General features: G+C 48.4%; 1 protein-coding gene across 2 annotated transcripts in view; it reads right to left on the bottom strand.

The window, feature by feature from the left end:
* Positions 1-16,823, bottom strand: part of PTPRN2 (protein tyrosine phosphatase receptor type N2) — a 985,554-nt gene extending 968,731 nt beyond the window's left edge. Inside the window, exons 1-2 of one of the 2 annotated variants that reach the window (XM_037991107.2) lie at positions 16,578-16,669; positions 2,899-3,081 (exon numbers count right to left, since the gene is read on the bottom strand). Coding sequence is in view for 1 of the 2 variants with exons in the window: in XM_007983635.3 (XP_007981826.3) it covers positions 16,578-16,689 (112 nt within the window). In the remaining variant the exon portion in view is untranslated. Of the gene's footprint in view, positions 1-2,898; positions 3,082-16,577 lie in introns of both variants that reach the window. The other variant, XM_007983635.3, reaches the window with a different exon arrangement.
* Between the last annotated feature and the right edge of the window lie 321 nt (positions 16,824-17,144).

The raw sequence follows: 17,144 nt of genomic DNA on the forward strand, positions 1-17,144 counted from the left end.
AGATCAGGCCAGAACCGAGCGCCCTCGAGCACCCTCTCCCACCATCATCCTCACAGGCGGACTCTGCACCAGGAGAAAGCGGCTTCGGCAGCTCCGACCCCTCAACGGACGCGTCTGCCCGTGGTGGGCCCTGACCCGCGGCCGGCTCTGCCACTGAGACTCTCCCTGTGTCCTCCGTGCCCCGAGGGGCCTGCCAGCCCGCTCTCCCGCACCGTCTCCTTGACACGAAATGTTACCTGGCCCGCGGTGGGCTGTTTCCGCTGTAACGTGTACACTGGCGACGCACACGGCTGGAAACGGTTCGCAACTCTGAGAGCCCGCGGAGAGGCTTGAGCCTGGGAGCCACCGTCTCCGACCACGGACTGACCAGGAAGCACCAAGGAGACCCGCCTCCTCAGGAACTCCGTGGAGCTCATGGCTTCTGTGACTGAGACTAAAAGCATCCAGAAAAGCCCGACATTGTGGAAAGACACAAACGTGCGTGGACCTGGTTATCTTTGGCCTTCCACCGCTCAGAAGCCCACCCCTGCGGAGCAAAGCCCGGGGCGCGGATGGCAAAGGCACACACAGGGGCCTTCCCAGCAGCCGCCGCCATGGCGGACGCACTGGCTGGAGCCGCACCCAACACTCCACCTAGTGCCTCTTCGGTTTTGAATCCATTCTGTTTTATCTCATTTTATTTTATTTCATTTTATTCCCAAGCCCTGTGGCAGGGCTTGGAATTTTTTTTGTTTTGTTTTTGCTTATGATTATTATTATTTTTTAATTATGCCGTTTGTTGGCACACTTGATGAAAAGCACCTATTTCTGGCCCGCACAGTGGCTCACGCCTGTAATCCCAGCACTTTGGGAGGCTGAGGTGAGTGGATCACCTGAGGTCAGGAGTTCGAGACCAGCCTGGCGAAACCCCATCTCTACCTAAAAAATACAAAAATTAGCCAAGCGTGGTAGTGGGCACCTGTAATCCCAGCTACTTGGGAGGCTGAGGCAGGAGAATCGCTTGAACCTAGAAGGCAGAGGTTGCAGTGAGCCGAGATCACACCACTGCACTCCAGCCTGGGTAACAGAGTGAGACTCCCAACTCAAAAAAAAAAAAAAAAAAAAAAAAAGCACCTAATTCTTAAGGATCCAAAAAGATAAGAGCCAATTTCATTGCTGCTGTTTCCATTTCTTGGCAAAAATTAGGAAACACAACAAAATAAATATCCATGGAATAAAAATGGTGCATTTATTCACCAAAGTCTTACCACACACAGAGATGAATAATAATTTTTTTCCAAGCCAAGAACAGTATATATGACATGGAAAATTCTCTAGAGTTATTAAGTGAATTAACCTAATGAAATTCTACTATAAGACAAGCACTAGGAATGCACTGGAAAGAGAAAAGTCCTAGTGAGCTTCTGGAGGCGCAGAAGGTTCTAAAAGGCAGGAAAGGTTCTAGAAGGCAGAAAAGGTTCAGGAGCTTCTGGAAAGCAGGGAAGGTTCTGGAGGGCAGGGACTCTGTCTTGCTCATGCTTGCAAGTCCAACAACTAGCACATAGTAGGTATTCAATACAATGTTCTGAAAAGAGGTTTCTCTGTCTGGCTAATTGTCTAGTTGGGTGGAAACCTGATCCTCTTCATTCACAGTGAGATAGAGGAACCTGAAAAGGATAAACATATGAATTCCCCTCAAAATGTTGTTTAGTTTGGTACTACGTAGTGATGTGAACAACTGTGGGGTTAACTTGAGGCTCTAGTTATGCTACCTCCTCCAGAGAAGATCCACTTTGCCCCATCTGGCGGCTGAGGATTCCAGCAGCCCTGACAGCCCTGACCCACCAGGGCACTGAGCCAGCTCTGTGCCTACAAAGACAGCTGTCTGCTGAACCCTTTCTGGGTGCAGCCTGCTGGGTCCTAAGTTAAGTCTAAGGCATACCAGGGACCCCTGCCCAATAACTCTCCGAGGCTCCTGATCAGGACTGGCTAACACCCTGGAAAACAGTGACCCTAAGTGCCACATCCCTGCCCTTCTCCTGGGTCTCTGCCATCTGACTCATCACTGTGATCCTTCATATATTTCATACATTTTGTCCAGATCTGTTCTCAGTGCCAGGGTCATTGACTCCCTTTGTCCACCACTACTGGACACAGCACTCAGAGATCTTTGCCACTGAAATTGCTTTACACTTTGTTCTTCAGTGGAAAATGATTAAGCTGATATAGGAACAGCAGTTTCTAAATAAAGATGAGACCATAGTACATATTATCAGCCCACTGATTTTGCCAGTATAGTAAGCTTGCAAGTATGAGTTTACACTTTCTGAATGATTTACATTTTATTCCAACTAAATAAATAAATCTCACTCCATGACATTTTCTAAGCTGAAGAATAGTTGTTAATTCATTTTGAAATGTTCTTAGACGAAGAATCTAAATTTAAAAGAGTAATTAGCATGATGCATGATGAATGGACAAGAGTCTTCTGAGGCACACAGTAATGTATTTTCTTCCTTCATTTTACTTTTATAAAAATACTTAATGGGAATTAATGATCATCCTCTGGTACAGATGCCTCATCTGAACATCAACATTTCTTTGTATGTCACTAACACTTTATACCCAGCTAAACAACTCAAGATGTTCAGAGAAATGGAGGGGGGATGGGAAAGGGAATCTGCTTCCTAGAAATGCAGAAAACATCAACTTTGGATGCTGAGGAGGCCAGAATAGAATTTTAGATAAAGTTAAGCAATTTTCAGAAAAAGATTATGTTACTTGTGAAAAGTCATTCGTTGGTACCAATTTTAAAAAGTAAAGAGTGAGCATAGGGATCTTCAATCCAATCCTAGAGTAACAGAGCTAGAAGTGGTCTGGAGGAATGACCACTTCTCCTTTCTGACTGCCAGTGCTCACCACAGCTTCATGTCTCTGGGGTTCTTTCCTTGAAGACCAACCAATCAAGAGCTCGGGTATCTGTCCAGGAAGGTGTCAACAGCAAGTCACTCCCCATGCCTGGGTCTGAATGTCCTTATGTAGAAGTTACTTATGAATCGATGAAACTGGACCAGGGACTCTTCCAGCTCTGAGAATCTGTAACTGATATATTCATTTATTCAGCAAAAATTACTGAACATATATATTGAGATATGCCCACCCTTAGATGTTCCTGAATGTTAAGCTTGACATATGGCTAATGGTGGAGCCCCACGAGACCCCACAGCAAATGGCCTTTTGGGGTCTGGTGCCAGAAAAGTGGGCCCCCTTGTGCCATTCTCAAACTATGCTGTAGTTTCCATGGGCCTGTGAAGAGATTTATGGATTAGGTGACCCATTTTAACTAAACGTAATCCAGAGATTTGAAAAGATTCTTAGAAAGGAATTGTGGATTGTTAATAACATGAATACAAGAAAATCTGTACTTCCAATGGGAGCTCTTCTTTAGACACATTTTGAAGTGGAAAGCATCACAATTAGACCCACAGGAAGGCAACCAGAAAGATTAAAAATCATCCTTCGGACTTTCTCAATTATAGATTTATGCATATTTTCAGTAGTGATGAGCACTCTTCTCAACACATATTGTGCATCGAGACAGCAAATAACCATAGATTGAAGCTCTCCAGATTAAATACATTTAACAACTAAGTATCTAAAATGTTATTAATCACATTAATAAAAATTTTAGTGAATACAAAGAAGTTTTTGTCTCTTCAGCAAAATATTTTAATCATTAATGATGTTTAACTTCTCATTCTCTTAAATTTGTGTTGAATTTTTTATAATAAACATACAATGAGTTCAGTAGAGCACATATGTAACTTATAAGTAAGAATATGTATCTGGTAAATAAATGCACATTTCTGTTGGTGGCACCATCAGACACTGAGACACCACTTGGTGAGCCTTAGAGAGGAGGGGCCACAAGGGGGATGAGGCAGAAGCCTCCTGCCAGTGAGGGCCCAAGAGCCCTGCCCAGGGCTTGAGCTTTGTTCCTAAGGTTATGTGAGGGGCAGCTCTGGCAGAAGAGTGATAGGATCAGATTTCCAGTAGTGGCAGTTACTCTAGCCAGAACTGGAAGGTGGCATGGAAGGGGCCAATACTTCTGTCTTTCTTTTAAAGTTTGTTCTGCCATAATTTAAGCCAAATTCTTCCTCTCCTACATGTGAGGACTGCATGCCTGGCAGCTTCCTCCACATGCATCAGGCTGCTGGACGGGCCTCGCTGGCACACTGGGTAGGTGGCTCCATGGAGTGTCCTGCCTACTGCAGGATGTCGAACAGCGTCGCTGTCCACCATCCACCTAGTCCAAGCAGCAGAGGCACCAGGTGAGAGCCACTGATTTACACAGCAGAAGTGGCCACCACCAGACTACTCATCCTCTTCTCCTTCAGGCTGCAAACTAAAACAGACTTCCATCCTTTCTTCAAAGGACATATTTTTCTTCCCTTTTGTCATTTATTTTACACAGGAAAGTAGCATCTTTTAATAGTCTAGAAGAACTATTTCAACATTTGGAACATGCTAACAATATACCCACACATGGTAGAATCTTTCAAAATGAGGCTTTGATTTTGGAGTTAGTACTCATTTTATCTACAGTCTTTGTCAAACATGTTATCTTATGTGAAATCACCTGTAACAATCTGGGACATTCTTTTTTTTCATAGTGCTTGACTTTAAACTTACCCTGAATATCTCACATTCTTTCAGAGCGCTATGAAAAATATTAAATCATTAAACAAATGTTACATATTATTTAAAAGTACCAATAAACCAAACATGTCACTTTTTAACATTTACTATTGACTGATAACGTCAATAATGTAGTTGGCTAGCCCCATAAGATGTGTTTTACTTTTTATCACCGCTCACTGTAGCCTCAAACTCCTGGACTCAAGTGATCCTCCTGTCTCAGCCTCCCGAGTAAGTGAGACCACAGGTGTGTGCCACCAGGCCCAGCTAATTTTTTACATTTTTTTGTAGATACAGAGTCTCACTGTGTTGCCCAGGCTGGTCTCAAAATCCTGGCCTCAATTGATCCTCCTGCCTCAGCCTCCCAAAATGCTTGGTTTACAGGCATGAGCCAATGTACCCGGCCAGGTTTTACATCTATATTTCACCCCCCCAGAACCTGTGGAGGATACAAGAGGCATATCTACATAAGTATCCAAATTTTTTGCACAATTGCACCCTTTTATTTTCTCAGAAGGGCACTAAATCAACACATCTCTCGAGAACTACATCTTACTTCCCAAAGAGATAAAATAGATATAACCAATAATAATTTCACTATTACTAGAAATTGTAATAAAAATTTAAAAACAAGTAGATTGTTTTATAGAAAACTAAACCAAGAATCTAATCTTTATTTTTAAAAATATTTTCCACTTAAAAACATTTCATTTTCAAGTGATCAAAATGCTTCCTTCTTCTTAAGCTCACAGCAATGAAAAACTCATACAAAAAATGTTCTCTGAGTTTGCAACATTCCCAGTCCATGTGTTGTCAATACTTTTCCCGCTGGAAGAGCCTGCCTCTTACCCCAAACAAGCAGCAAGCAGGAACTCCCAGGCCTGGGTGAGGTGTGTCCCCTGGTGTGGTCACTCAGACAGAGCTGTGTGTCTGCAAACACCCCAAATCACTCACAGCCAGGCACTGCCAGCCCAGGCTGCCTGCACAGCGACCCTGCCAGGCTCATGCAGAAGAAGCCGTTTTCAGGCCACACTGGTTCTGCAAGAATGAACATCTCTGTAAAGTTCTGCTTCTGAAGTCACAGTTTCTCTATTCCACACAACTCTGCCTCAAAGCATTTTTAAAGCACATTCCAGGGACAAATGTGAGCTAGAAAAAGGGCTGAAAACATGAGGGGCCCTCTCGGGACAAGCCCCAGAGCCCACAGCCTGCACCACCAGCGCTTTCCATGGGACACAGGGGCCGCTAAAGAGCCTCCCACCAGCACCTCTGCCTACCTTTCCCACAGAGGCCTCTGGGGAGTAACATGCTGCTGATCTGAGTGAACATAAGGAACAGGAACACACCACAGACGTCCCACAGAAGCACAGCATGGGAGCCATGGCTGACAGCCAGTGGTCAAGACAGAAGTTCTGGAGCAAGATGGAAATGCACAGGGTATCTGGCTCCCCACCCTGCCCTATGCCACAAACAGCATGGGGCCTACACAACACTGAGGGCTCCCAACCCTCCCAAACACCACAAACAATATGGGGCCTGCACAACACCAAGGGCTCCCAACCCTCCCAAACGCCACAAACAGCATGGGGCCTACACAACACTGAGGGCTCCCAACCCTCTAAAATGCCACAAACAGCATGGGGCCTGCACAACACCGAGGGCTCCCAACCCTCCCAAACGCCACAAACAACATGGGGCCTACAAAACACTGAGGGCTCCCAACCCTCCCAAACGCCACAAACAGCATGGGGCCTACAAAACACTGAGGGCTCCCAACCCTCTAAAAGGCCACAAACAGCATGGGGCCTGCACAACACGGAGGGCTCCCAACCCTCTAAAATGCCACAAACAGCATGGGGCCTGCACAACACCGAGGGCTCCCAACCCTCTCAAATGCCACAAACAACATGGGGCCTACAAAACACTGAGGGCTCCCCACCCTGCCTGATACCACAAACAGCGTGGGGCCTGCACAACACTGAGGGCTCCTAAGAAAGTCCAAACAGCAAAGTGAGCACTCACCTTGTCTTCATTTCCTCTAAGAGGAAGACTGTTGTAACCTGATAAAACAGACAGATAAAGGATAGGACGTGACCACAGGAATGGGGTCCACCAGAGCAACCGATCCCCAAGTATGAGATGTGATGACAGGGACAGGGCCCATCCAGAGCCCACAGGTCTCCCCTTGGGAATCTGACACAACCCTAAGTGGATGGAGTAAGGGAAAGGGCCCTGTGCAAACTCTGAAGACTGCACTGGGCCCTGACATAGACCCTGCACTGCCCGGCTGCCTCCCTCTCCCCTTGCCATCCCCACAGACCAGGAAGATGAGCACAGCAAAACTGCCCACCCTTACCCTGCAGGCCAGAGGGCAAAGCAAGCCAGCCAGATACTCACCTCGCTTCAGAAGAGCAAACGGAACAACACCCACCCGGCAAGCTCGTTGACAAGACCAAAATTCAGGCACTTAAAAACAGTGCAACCTAGACATGCCAAGTATACTAAAAAACGTGCTCTGAATTTTGCATTTATCAAATATTACATAAGAAAACATTTTAAAAGAAAGTTTTTAGCATATCTTAGAAAAGGGTATGTGCTATCTCTTTTTATTATACTTTCTACTCAAACTTGTAAGAAATTTGTATGAATATTATTTAAGTCACCTTTTTTTTTTTAGATTCCAGGGCCTGGACATAGTGGCTCATGCCTATAATCTCAGCACTTTGGGAGGACAAGAAAGGAGGATCACTTGAGTCCAGGAGTTCAAGCCAGGCATGATGGCACATACCTGTAGTATCAGCTACTCAGGAGGCTGAGTGAGGAGAAACACTTGAGCCCAGGAGTTCGGGGCTACAGTGAACTATGACTATGCCACTGCACTCCAGTCTGAGCTACAGAGCCACACCCTGTCTCTGTAAAAAAAAAAAAAAAAAAAAAATTTAAATTAAAAAATTTTTTTAAATAAAATAATAATTAAAAAAATCATAGATTCAAAGGGAACATGTATGTGCAGGTTTGTTACGTGGGTGTATTGAGTGATGCCGACTGTTGGGTTTATAATGATCCTGTCACCCAAATGAGGATACAGTACTTGATAAGTAGTTTTTTGACCCTGGGCTCCTTCCTCCCTCCCCTGTTTAGGCATTCCCAGTGTCTACTATTCCCTTAAGTCCCATTCCTTTTGTTGTTGTTGTTGTTGCTGCTGTTGTTGTTATTGTTGTTGTTGAGACACAGTCTCCCTCTGTCGCCCAGGCTGGAGTGCACTGGCTCAATCTCATTTCACTGCATCCTCCATCTTCCAGGTTCAAGTGATTCTCCTGCCTCAGCCTCCCAAGTAGCTGGGATTATAGGTACCTGCCACTACATCCAGCTACTTTTTGTATTTCTAGTAGAGATGGGGTTTTGCCATGTTGGCCAGGCTGGTCTTGAACTCCTGACCTCAGATAATCTGCCTGCCTCAGCCTCCCAGAGTGCTGGGATTACAGTCATGAGTCACTACACCTGGCCAAGTCCCACTTCTTTTATTCAAGGGCTTTACAGTCATCAAAGGGATGATGTGAAATAAACTCCAAAGGGCTCTCACCATTAGTTACTCTCATCATCACAACAAAATCAGGCCTCATCCTCATTGATGTGACCTGTTTGGATACGCCTATTAAGAAATATAAATGATATTACTCTTTAAAAGATAATGGCAATGCTTTTGCAATAATCTCTATTGTCAGTTCACCTGAGTCTTGGATTTTCTAAAGTAATATTGTTTCTAACAATAACAATATTCCATCCTGTCAGCCACCACCTCCAACATTAACTGTAGAAACCTGGAGCATCCAAAAATAACAACCACTAGGACTTATCAGAAACTCTGTGGTTACCACGGACTCTCCCACTCATCTCAGCTAATCCTCTCAAAAACATGAAGAATCGGGTATTTTGCTCAAGGTATAAATCCAGAGAGATTATAGGTGAAGTCCTTCCATTTCTCTTGACTTCTAATATGAGTGCAAGTGCAAACTGTAAAGATTATCTGATTGGAAAGATAAGGTGACCTCTCAATCTGTCAACACACTGCATGGAAGCAGTACTGTCATTTAATTTGTGCTCTTGAAACATATCCACATATTCCCTATCATATTTGCAGAAATCACCTGCAGTTTCTGACTCTGCTAGAATCCTCTTCCCATTCCAATGAAAAAGCCCAATTTCTGTTACCTTAACTGATCATAATTTCATGTTGGCTGTTTCATAGAATCAAGGACCATAACAGCATAACAAAGCAGGCATATAGATGCCACAAGGCTTCCACCACAAGAATGGGTGCCGCTCCATAGGAACTGATGGCTGTGCCTTCTACAGCAGCTCTAACCACAGCTGTATCTCAGCACACAACACTCAGATCAGATGGAAGTCCAATGATCTCAACCTTGGCCTGTTTTCAGGCAAAGCAGAGCAAGAGATTCAAGAACTCCTGGTAAAAGAGATGTCCTTTGAGGGACAAAATGGACCTGAGGTGGGAAGTCATCAGACAGCAGTTCCTGCCACTGCTTCACCCACGTTTCATCCCCTGCCTCAGGCTAAGAAATGGAGCTTACACTGGTGTGCACAGTCCGCGAGAACAGCGCCTGTTTCAGAGAATGTACACATTGTGGGGTCAGCCTCAAATTGTACCACAGATTAACTTCTGCTTTGAGCTGGATTAAAATCACGGCCTCTGATTGCCAATTTTATTAGCGGCTCCATCCATTTACAAGTTGAATGTATTTCACATTTGGAATCAGAATTCACTTGCACAATTAATATGAAGTCCTTTCCTTTGGAAACCAGGTCAGCCTTCCTTCTGAAAATTCCTTCCACCAAACCATTCCAAACACGTCCTTTGTGCTGTATACCGAACACTGCATCAGGAGCCTTTTCCAAATGAGCTTTCAGAACCACGTGGCGACAGCACGCCCACATCACATGATAGAAATTTCTACTCTTTCCTTCCACCAGCATAGTTCAGAAAAGAATAGGGAGTCCCTGAACCACCCCCCTGCCTGCTTGCCACTCTAAACATCAAACCTAAACAGAACCTATTCTTAAATAAATGTTCTTAGGAAAGTAATCCCTCTCTCATCCCTTATTCTGAAGTGGGTTTTTGTTATGACAAGTGTGAGATGAGAGCTTGCTTCTTTGGTGTTTGTGTCACCACATTTTTAAAAACCTGACGGAAGCCCAGAAAGCATTCTGAACATAAAACTTTTATGGACATATCAAGTAGTGAATCCTTCGGGTGGTATTTTCATTCCCTGCCATTATGGGAAGGCCAAAAGTCTCCAAAAATAAGTCGTCCATTTCCAAACATCAAAATTCCCTCAGAGAGGCACACCAAATATTTGAATCTGACACCCAAAACAAAACCCAACTCAGAAAATCAATCTCCTGCTGGTGCCAAAGAGCACTTTAGAATCTCCATGGCCTAAGGTTGAGAAACTCCTCAGAGAAAGGCAGTTTGACACGTGAAATGGTCCCCACTCCTGTAAGAACGAGACAGACGTCCTTGTTCTGTGTAGCCAGAGAGACGTGTTCTGACAGTACATAGAATCTTCGGCCCATCCTGGGATGACCACTGGGAAAGAAAGGAGGCTCCAGAGACCTAGGACCCCATCCCAGGACTACCCACCTGGTGTCCTGTGGTACATTCCTTAACCACTCCAAGCCTCAGTCTTTCTATCTGTAAATTGAAGACAGAAATATCTATACGGGTTATTCTGGGGAATACAAGTCAGTGCACATGGAAGGCTCAGGGGTTCAAGATTTGGGGGTACCCAGATGTACAGGGATGGGAGAGGCTGTCACTGTGAAGGGAGCACACTGGGAAGTTCTGGGGGTGATGGAATGATCGGTACCCTGACAGAGGAGATGGCCACCTGAATCTATGTGTAACACAGTACACCAAAAAAGAAAAGTCCATTTTACTTTATGATAAGTTAAAATTAAATTTTAAAAAGAAAGCTCCAGAATCAGTTTTGTAACTATTAGTTCATCCCCTGCCACCTGCCATGGCCTCGAATGACTCTCACAAGAGACAGTCCTAGTCCTGGCACTACCCGGGAACATCCTTGGTTTTCCGAATCCCAGTTAGGACTATTGGAGGGAACAGACAAAAACAAAGGAAGTAAAATGCCCTCTTACCACCTCCAGAGATGAGAGTTAGCACTGAGTAACTGTCACTAAACACTCATCATCTCTCGTTTCTTTATGTTACACACACAGAAGCCATTTAAGACAAATGCAGCTCGGTAGTCCGAGGTCCGGTTTTCCAGTCGCCTGCAAGAGTCACCCACTTACCAGCCTCGTGAGGCAGAGTGACAAACAAAAAAGGTATTTAAAATGTGCAGAAGCAGGTGTTTCCAAGGGAGCCTCACCCATTTTTACTTCCTGTTCTAGGTATTTAAATAGTGGCTGTGGCAGAGTTCTTAGAGATAACAGGAATTAAAAGAAAAAAATGCCCTTCCTTCAACACACTCTGTTTCCACAGTTTCCAAGCAGTGAAAAAGTGGATTGACTGTTTTCTGCTTCTCAGGTTTTCTGGCCTTCTATCAACTACGATTAAAAAACAAGTCCAGCTGGGTCTACATTGATGAAGGTCAACTTAAACTAATGTGGAAAGTGCTGCCAGGTGCTTTTATGTGGTGTGGAGGGTTATCTGCCATGAATTTAGCTGTTTGCTTTCTCTGAGAAGTGGAACATCATGTCAGGAAAGATAAGAGAGGTTCTTAGTCAGCCGAGGCTCATCTGGCCTTCGTCTCTTGGGATTCGGCTGGATGAAAACCCTTTCTGCCATTTCTTAAGCTTTTTCTTCACCTCTCCACGCACAAAGCATCCTTAAACCTGGTCATGCACAGTGGCTATGCATGTAATCCCAGCACTCTGGGAGGCCAAGGCAGGAGGATCACTTGAGGTCAGGAGTTCAAGACCATCCTGGGCAACACAGCGAGACTCCCATCTCTTAAAAAAAAAATTAATCACTTTTTAAATTTTTTGCTCATTTTTTAGTTATTATATTTATTCGTGAACCCAAACTTTTTTTTAATTAGGCTGGTGCAGAGGTGTGTGCCTGTAGTCCCAGCTATTCAGGAGTCTAAGACGGGTGGATTGCTTGAGTGCAGGAATTCCAGGCTGCAGTGAGCCATGATTGCACCATTGTACTCCACCCTGGGTGACAAAGTGAGACTCCATCTTAAAAAAAAAAAAAAAAATGTCCTAAAACTAGTAATATTCGTACATACCCAGGCAAATCTTAAGGAATCTGTCACCCAGTGCCAGGGAGCTATTATTAGTTTGGGCCACATTTGGCTGCAAACACTTTTTCATAAGGAATTTGAAATTCTAAAGTAACCCTCCAAGAGGCAGTGGTCATGGCTCACCCACAAAGCCAGGTGCATTGAGTGGAACTTTCTTAATGAGACCATGTCTGAAGACAGCTTAGCTGACCCCTGTGTCTCCTTGAGGCTTCACTTCCCTTCCTAGTCCCATATTCCTCACTTTCAAAATCTAAAGAAAAGTCGATGAGTAACTGCATCCAAAAGTTAAGTAATACTGCATGAACGCTGGGACAAAACAAACCCAGAATGCAGAAATGATGGTCACATAAAAGCATCAGCATTACCACAGAGCTCATCAGAAGATGGGGCCTCAGGCTGCACCACCTAAACTTGGTCCTGTGCACCCTGTATCGACAACCCTATTCTTCACAGGAAGCTGGAGACCCGACATGCGGGCATTTCATGGCACACAGAGATTCTCACTGGTGCGCCAGGACGGGGCCCAACACCATCTCGGAGCAAAGCAGAGAGAGGACCATGACAAAGTGATTGCCCACCCTCACCTCCCTAGCGGACACCACTGACCTTGATCACCAGGTACAAAAACAAACCAGCTTGGAAGAAGAGCTGCCAGACGCTGAAACACACAGCTAAGCTCAGCACTGATAAGTCATTTTAAAAGCTCTTCCATTCCCTGCCCATCCCTTCTGAGCCTGACACCCCATATCCCGCTTCCTGAATCTAGCTTCATGAGTGAGCCCATTGTCTGGCACCTCCTTCTTCCAGAAGTCTGGGGTTTACAATGTACCCCATTCCTTCTGCCCAGAACATCAGCCCTTAGGCTGACGGAGACCGAGCAGGAGAGACAGGGAACAACAAGCAGAGAAGCTCACAGACGTGCAAGGAGCAGGCTCTTCTTGGGGGAAGAGGCAGGTTGCTCATTACCATCCAACCAAACGGAATCAAAGGCTCCAGACCCCAAGAAGTAAAGATAGATTTGTGCTTTTGCGGCAGTAAGGATCCTTTGATTTAAAAATAAACAATCATGCCATCTCCTTCACAAAGCCAGCAGAGTCCTGCTCTGATGGCTCTGCCTCTCAGCTCTGTGTGGGCTCCCTGGTGAATGAAAAGTCTGTGTAGGCAAATCGGAAGGCCAAAACAAAGGAGCAAAATGAACAATCTCCTGTCTTCACAGCCAGGTGCGCCCACTGGTTCTGAATCTGGATTCTCCAAGCAAAATCTGCATGAAAGGCTGACTCTATCATTGGCAAATGAAAGCTGTACTGCTTTAGCAAAAGGAAGTGGGGGCCTTTAGAAAACTGCCCCCCTAAACATAGGGGCTACCTGAGCAGGTTCACAAGTCAGGCTCCATGTAACTGAAGAACAGCGTAAAGCCCTTAACAAAGGGCTTATGTTCAAGTTAAACTTAAGGAAAAAGCACTGAGACCTGCACAAAGGATGCCCGGAAATCACAGAGAAAGGCGGGCCGGTGGGGAGGAAAACTCAAAGACTGAAGCATACGAAGAAAAGACCATTAGGCTGTCTGAACAGCCTTGCATAACACAGCAATGTTACTTTGGCTACAAGCAAAGCTGAATCGTGTCACTAGAAAGGATGCCATGTTCCCCTGTGTTCAGCTTCGATAATGGTCTCACAGATAATTAATTAATGCCATAAGGGAGCCCTTCCGACCAGAAAGGAACAGGCAGAGTGGGTGATGGGAGGGCAGGAAACTAAATAAATCAGGGGAAAGAGTGTCCTTTAAGAGAGGAAGCAGTGAGACTTCCACTACCACAGGGTGCTGCCAACAGCTGTTCTGGAAATAAGTCAGCATCGTGGAGTGCGGCTCAAGGCCATGAGAATAAACTCAGAGATGGTAGTTATCGACCCTGGGTTTCATCAAGAGCTCCTTCATTGTCTACATGAGAAGGGCCCCTGCCTCTTGCTCAAGACAAGGCATCCTATATAAAAAGAATTGGTCTTTAGGTCTTGTTAACATCAACCACTAGTTCTAACCTACAAGGCTTTTTGATGTAACAGAGGAGCAAAAACTTGGATCTCCTTGAACTGCATGTGTTCTGGAGGCCTCAACCTGAAGTTGAATGCTAACAGGTAAATAAATAAATAGATTACAAGTGCCACAGCTGGGCCAGATTTAAGGCCACTCTGTGCATCTTTAATCGAGCCTCATTATTTGGTACAACGTAGTTGGTGTGACCATTGCCAAACAAGATGCAGACAGGAGAGAAAGAAATGGCAGCACCTGCCTCGCACAAGTAAGCAAGCTTCTCCTTGCATTCTCTGTGGATTGTGTTCTGACAAAATGGCAGCAACACTGAGTGAGGAGGGTACAAGGTGGAGGGGACATAGGTAGCTGACACATGGCCACATTCTGCCCCAAGGTGGCTCCTGCAATGGGAAGACAACACATACATCTCACTGTTTGTCTGTATCACTGGGGCAGTTTCCAATTACATGAAAATGTAGGTGATGCCTTTCACCTGGAGTCCTCGAAACAATTCGAACGATGTCTGCATCCTTAATGTTTTCCCACAAAATGAGTGTGTCCATAAGTCTCCTATAACACAGCCTTCTGTTACCAGTGACACCGTGATCAGAGCCAAGGGAAACATGGAACCAGTTTTAATTATGAGTCAACTTTGCTCTTAGCCAAAATAACACGGCTGCATTGGCCATTATCATTCAGTTTAGCAGCTTTCCTCTCTCCCTGCACTTCCATCTTTGGGTTTTCCCTTGCTCCCTTTATCAGCTACCCCCTACCTTTCTGACTTTCTCTGTGATTTTGGAAGAATGCTGTGAACTGGCCATTGCAAGGGCAAGGAAAGCAGTCAAGGACCAGCCTCCAGCTCACACCACAATGACCTGCCTTCCCCGGGACACTCCACGCACACGTGTGCTTCATGTGTAGGTAAAGGGTGGCACTTGGCATCAGAGCAAACAACTCTCCCATGAGGTGACTGGCCAGGTCAAGCCAGATGGAGGAAGGAATACAACCCCAGCAAGAGGCGACTGGGGCACAGCTGGACCTTCTTTGCTGACAGGGGGCAAGGCACCAGGAGGAGGCAGAGCGAGCACGGCCCCCAAGCCTCCCGTGCAGGCCTCACCCGTGCTCCAGCCTGGAAGGGTGAGGGCTTCACGCAGGCCCTGGGGGCACAGTGACTGGGCAATATCCCGAAGGTGCAGGACCAGCACAGGCACTACCTCCCAGGACGCCAAGGCAGGTGGGCAAGGACCTCCTTTCCCAGCGCATGTGTTCCGTCTAACAGAGACAAGCAGGTTAGGGAGTGTGAGGAGACCTCAAGGCAAGGGAGGAATTCAGGGGACTCTGGCTTGAGGGAGGGAAGCGTCAACTCGGGAGACTGTGTCAAGATACCTGGTTCTCTGCAGTTTTTGTTTGTTTCGGATTTTGACAATAAAGCACTACTGGAGACCAGAAGGGCCTAGAGGCCCGGAGGAAGGTGCCGGAGCCCAGTCGCGCTGAGGTGGGTGCAGGAGGCGCTGGGCAGCGGCGAAGTACCCCCCTCCGTCCCCGCCTGCGTTTGCTTCTGCGCCCCGTGGACACCGATTATCCGAACCTGTCATGTGTAATTCTGGCCCTGAAGCCGCCTGGAAACATTGGCTTTATGGTAAATCTTCTTAATAAACAAGATTAGCAGGAAAGGAGGTGCCGGGGACTGGAGGTTTTATGGGTTTAAAACAGGGGCGTCCGCCTGGGAAAGGAGCGGCTTCCACTCCCTCGCTGCCGTGAAGCTGCCGCCCTCCCTCTCCTCCCGCGGCTGCCACGGAGGAAAAATGTCCTCTGATTTCGGCGGCGCTGCCCGCGGGGCGTGCGGGGGACGCAGGTAGAAGCGAAGCCAGCGGGACCTCCGAGGCCCAGCCCTCGCGGCACACGCGGCGCGAACACGAGCGGGGGGCGCACCCACGCCGGACCAGGGCCGCGCGCTCCAGGGCCAGGGGGGTGCCGAGTGGCGGGGCTGGGGGCGTGAGGCCCAGGAGCCGGCGGAGGGGCAGAAGGCCGCGCCGGGGAGGAAACTGAGGCAGGGGCGCGAGACCTGCTCCAAGTCGCCAGTGAGGACAGAGAGGCGCGCGACCCGCGGCCGGCCGGGGACTTGCGACCCAGAGCCTGAGGGTGTCGCGCTGGAACCCCGAGACCCCAGGAGCCCCCCACCCGCTCGCCAAGGCGCGCTCCCCACTCACTCACTGAGGCGCCCCTCCCCCTGCCCCGTCACTCACCGAGGCGCCCCTCCCCCGACCCCCCACTCATTGAGGCGCCCCTCCCCCACGCCCCCCACTCATTCATTGAGGCGCCCCTCCCCCACGCCCCCCACTCATTCATTGAGGCGCCCCTCCCCCACGCCCCCCACTCATTCATTGAGGCGCCCCTCCCCCACGCCCCCAATCTTTCATTGAGGCGCCCCTCCCCCACGTCCCCCACTCATTTATTGAGGCGCCCTCCCTGCATGCCCCCTCACTGAGGCGCCGCCCCTCCCCCCGACCCCCTCACGGAGGCGCCCCTCACAACGCCCCAAACTCATTCATTGAGGTGCCCCTCCCCCCGTGCCCCCCACTCACCCAGGCGCCCCGGGAGCTCCCGGCCGTGGGGGACGGACGAGGGGGCGGCAGGCAGGACGCGTGGCGGCAGCAGAAGCAGTAGCAGCAGCAGCAGCGGGAGCGGCGGCCCCATCCCCGCGGCCTGGCCGGCGGCTCTCAGTCCATGGCCGCGCGGGAGGCGGCGGGAGGCGGCCGAGTCCGGGCCCAGCGAGGCGCGCGCCGCCAGCTCCTCCCGCCGCGCCTCTGGCGCTCTTGCGGCGACGCCGGGCTGAGCTTCAGCACCGGACAGCGCCCGGCCCCGCCCCCGCCCCGCCCCCGCCTGCAGGGCCCCGCCCCCGGACGTGCGTCCGCCATCAGGCCACGCCCCGGCCAGCCCCGGCCACGCCCCCTCCCGCCTGGCCGCCTCCCCTCCCCACTCGCCCGCGCCGCGGCCCGGAGCCTCCCCGCCCCGGCTCGCGCCCCTCCCCGCTCGGAACGCCCCGTCCGCCCCCGCGCGTCCCCTCCCAGCTGCATTCCTGCCGCCCGCCTGGCCCTCCGATCCCTTCCCCGCCTGCCGCCGCGCCCCTCCCGGCCCGGTGCTGGGGGTCG

Source organism: Chlorocebus sabaeus, chromosome 21 (assembly GCF_047675955.1).
Source record: "Chlorocebus sabaeus isolate Y175 chromosome 21, mChlSab1.0.hap1, whole genome shotgun sequence".
Lineage (NCBI taxonomy): Eukaryota > Metazoa > Chordata > Mammalia > Primates > Cercopithecidae > Chlorocebus > Chlorocebus sabaeus.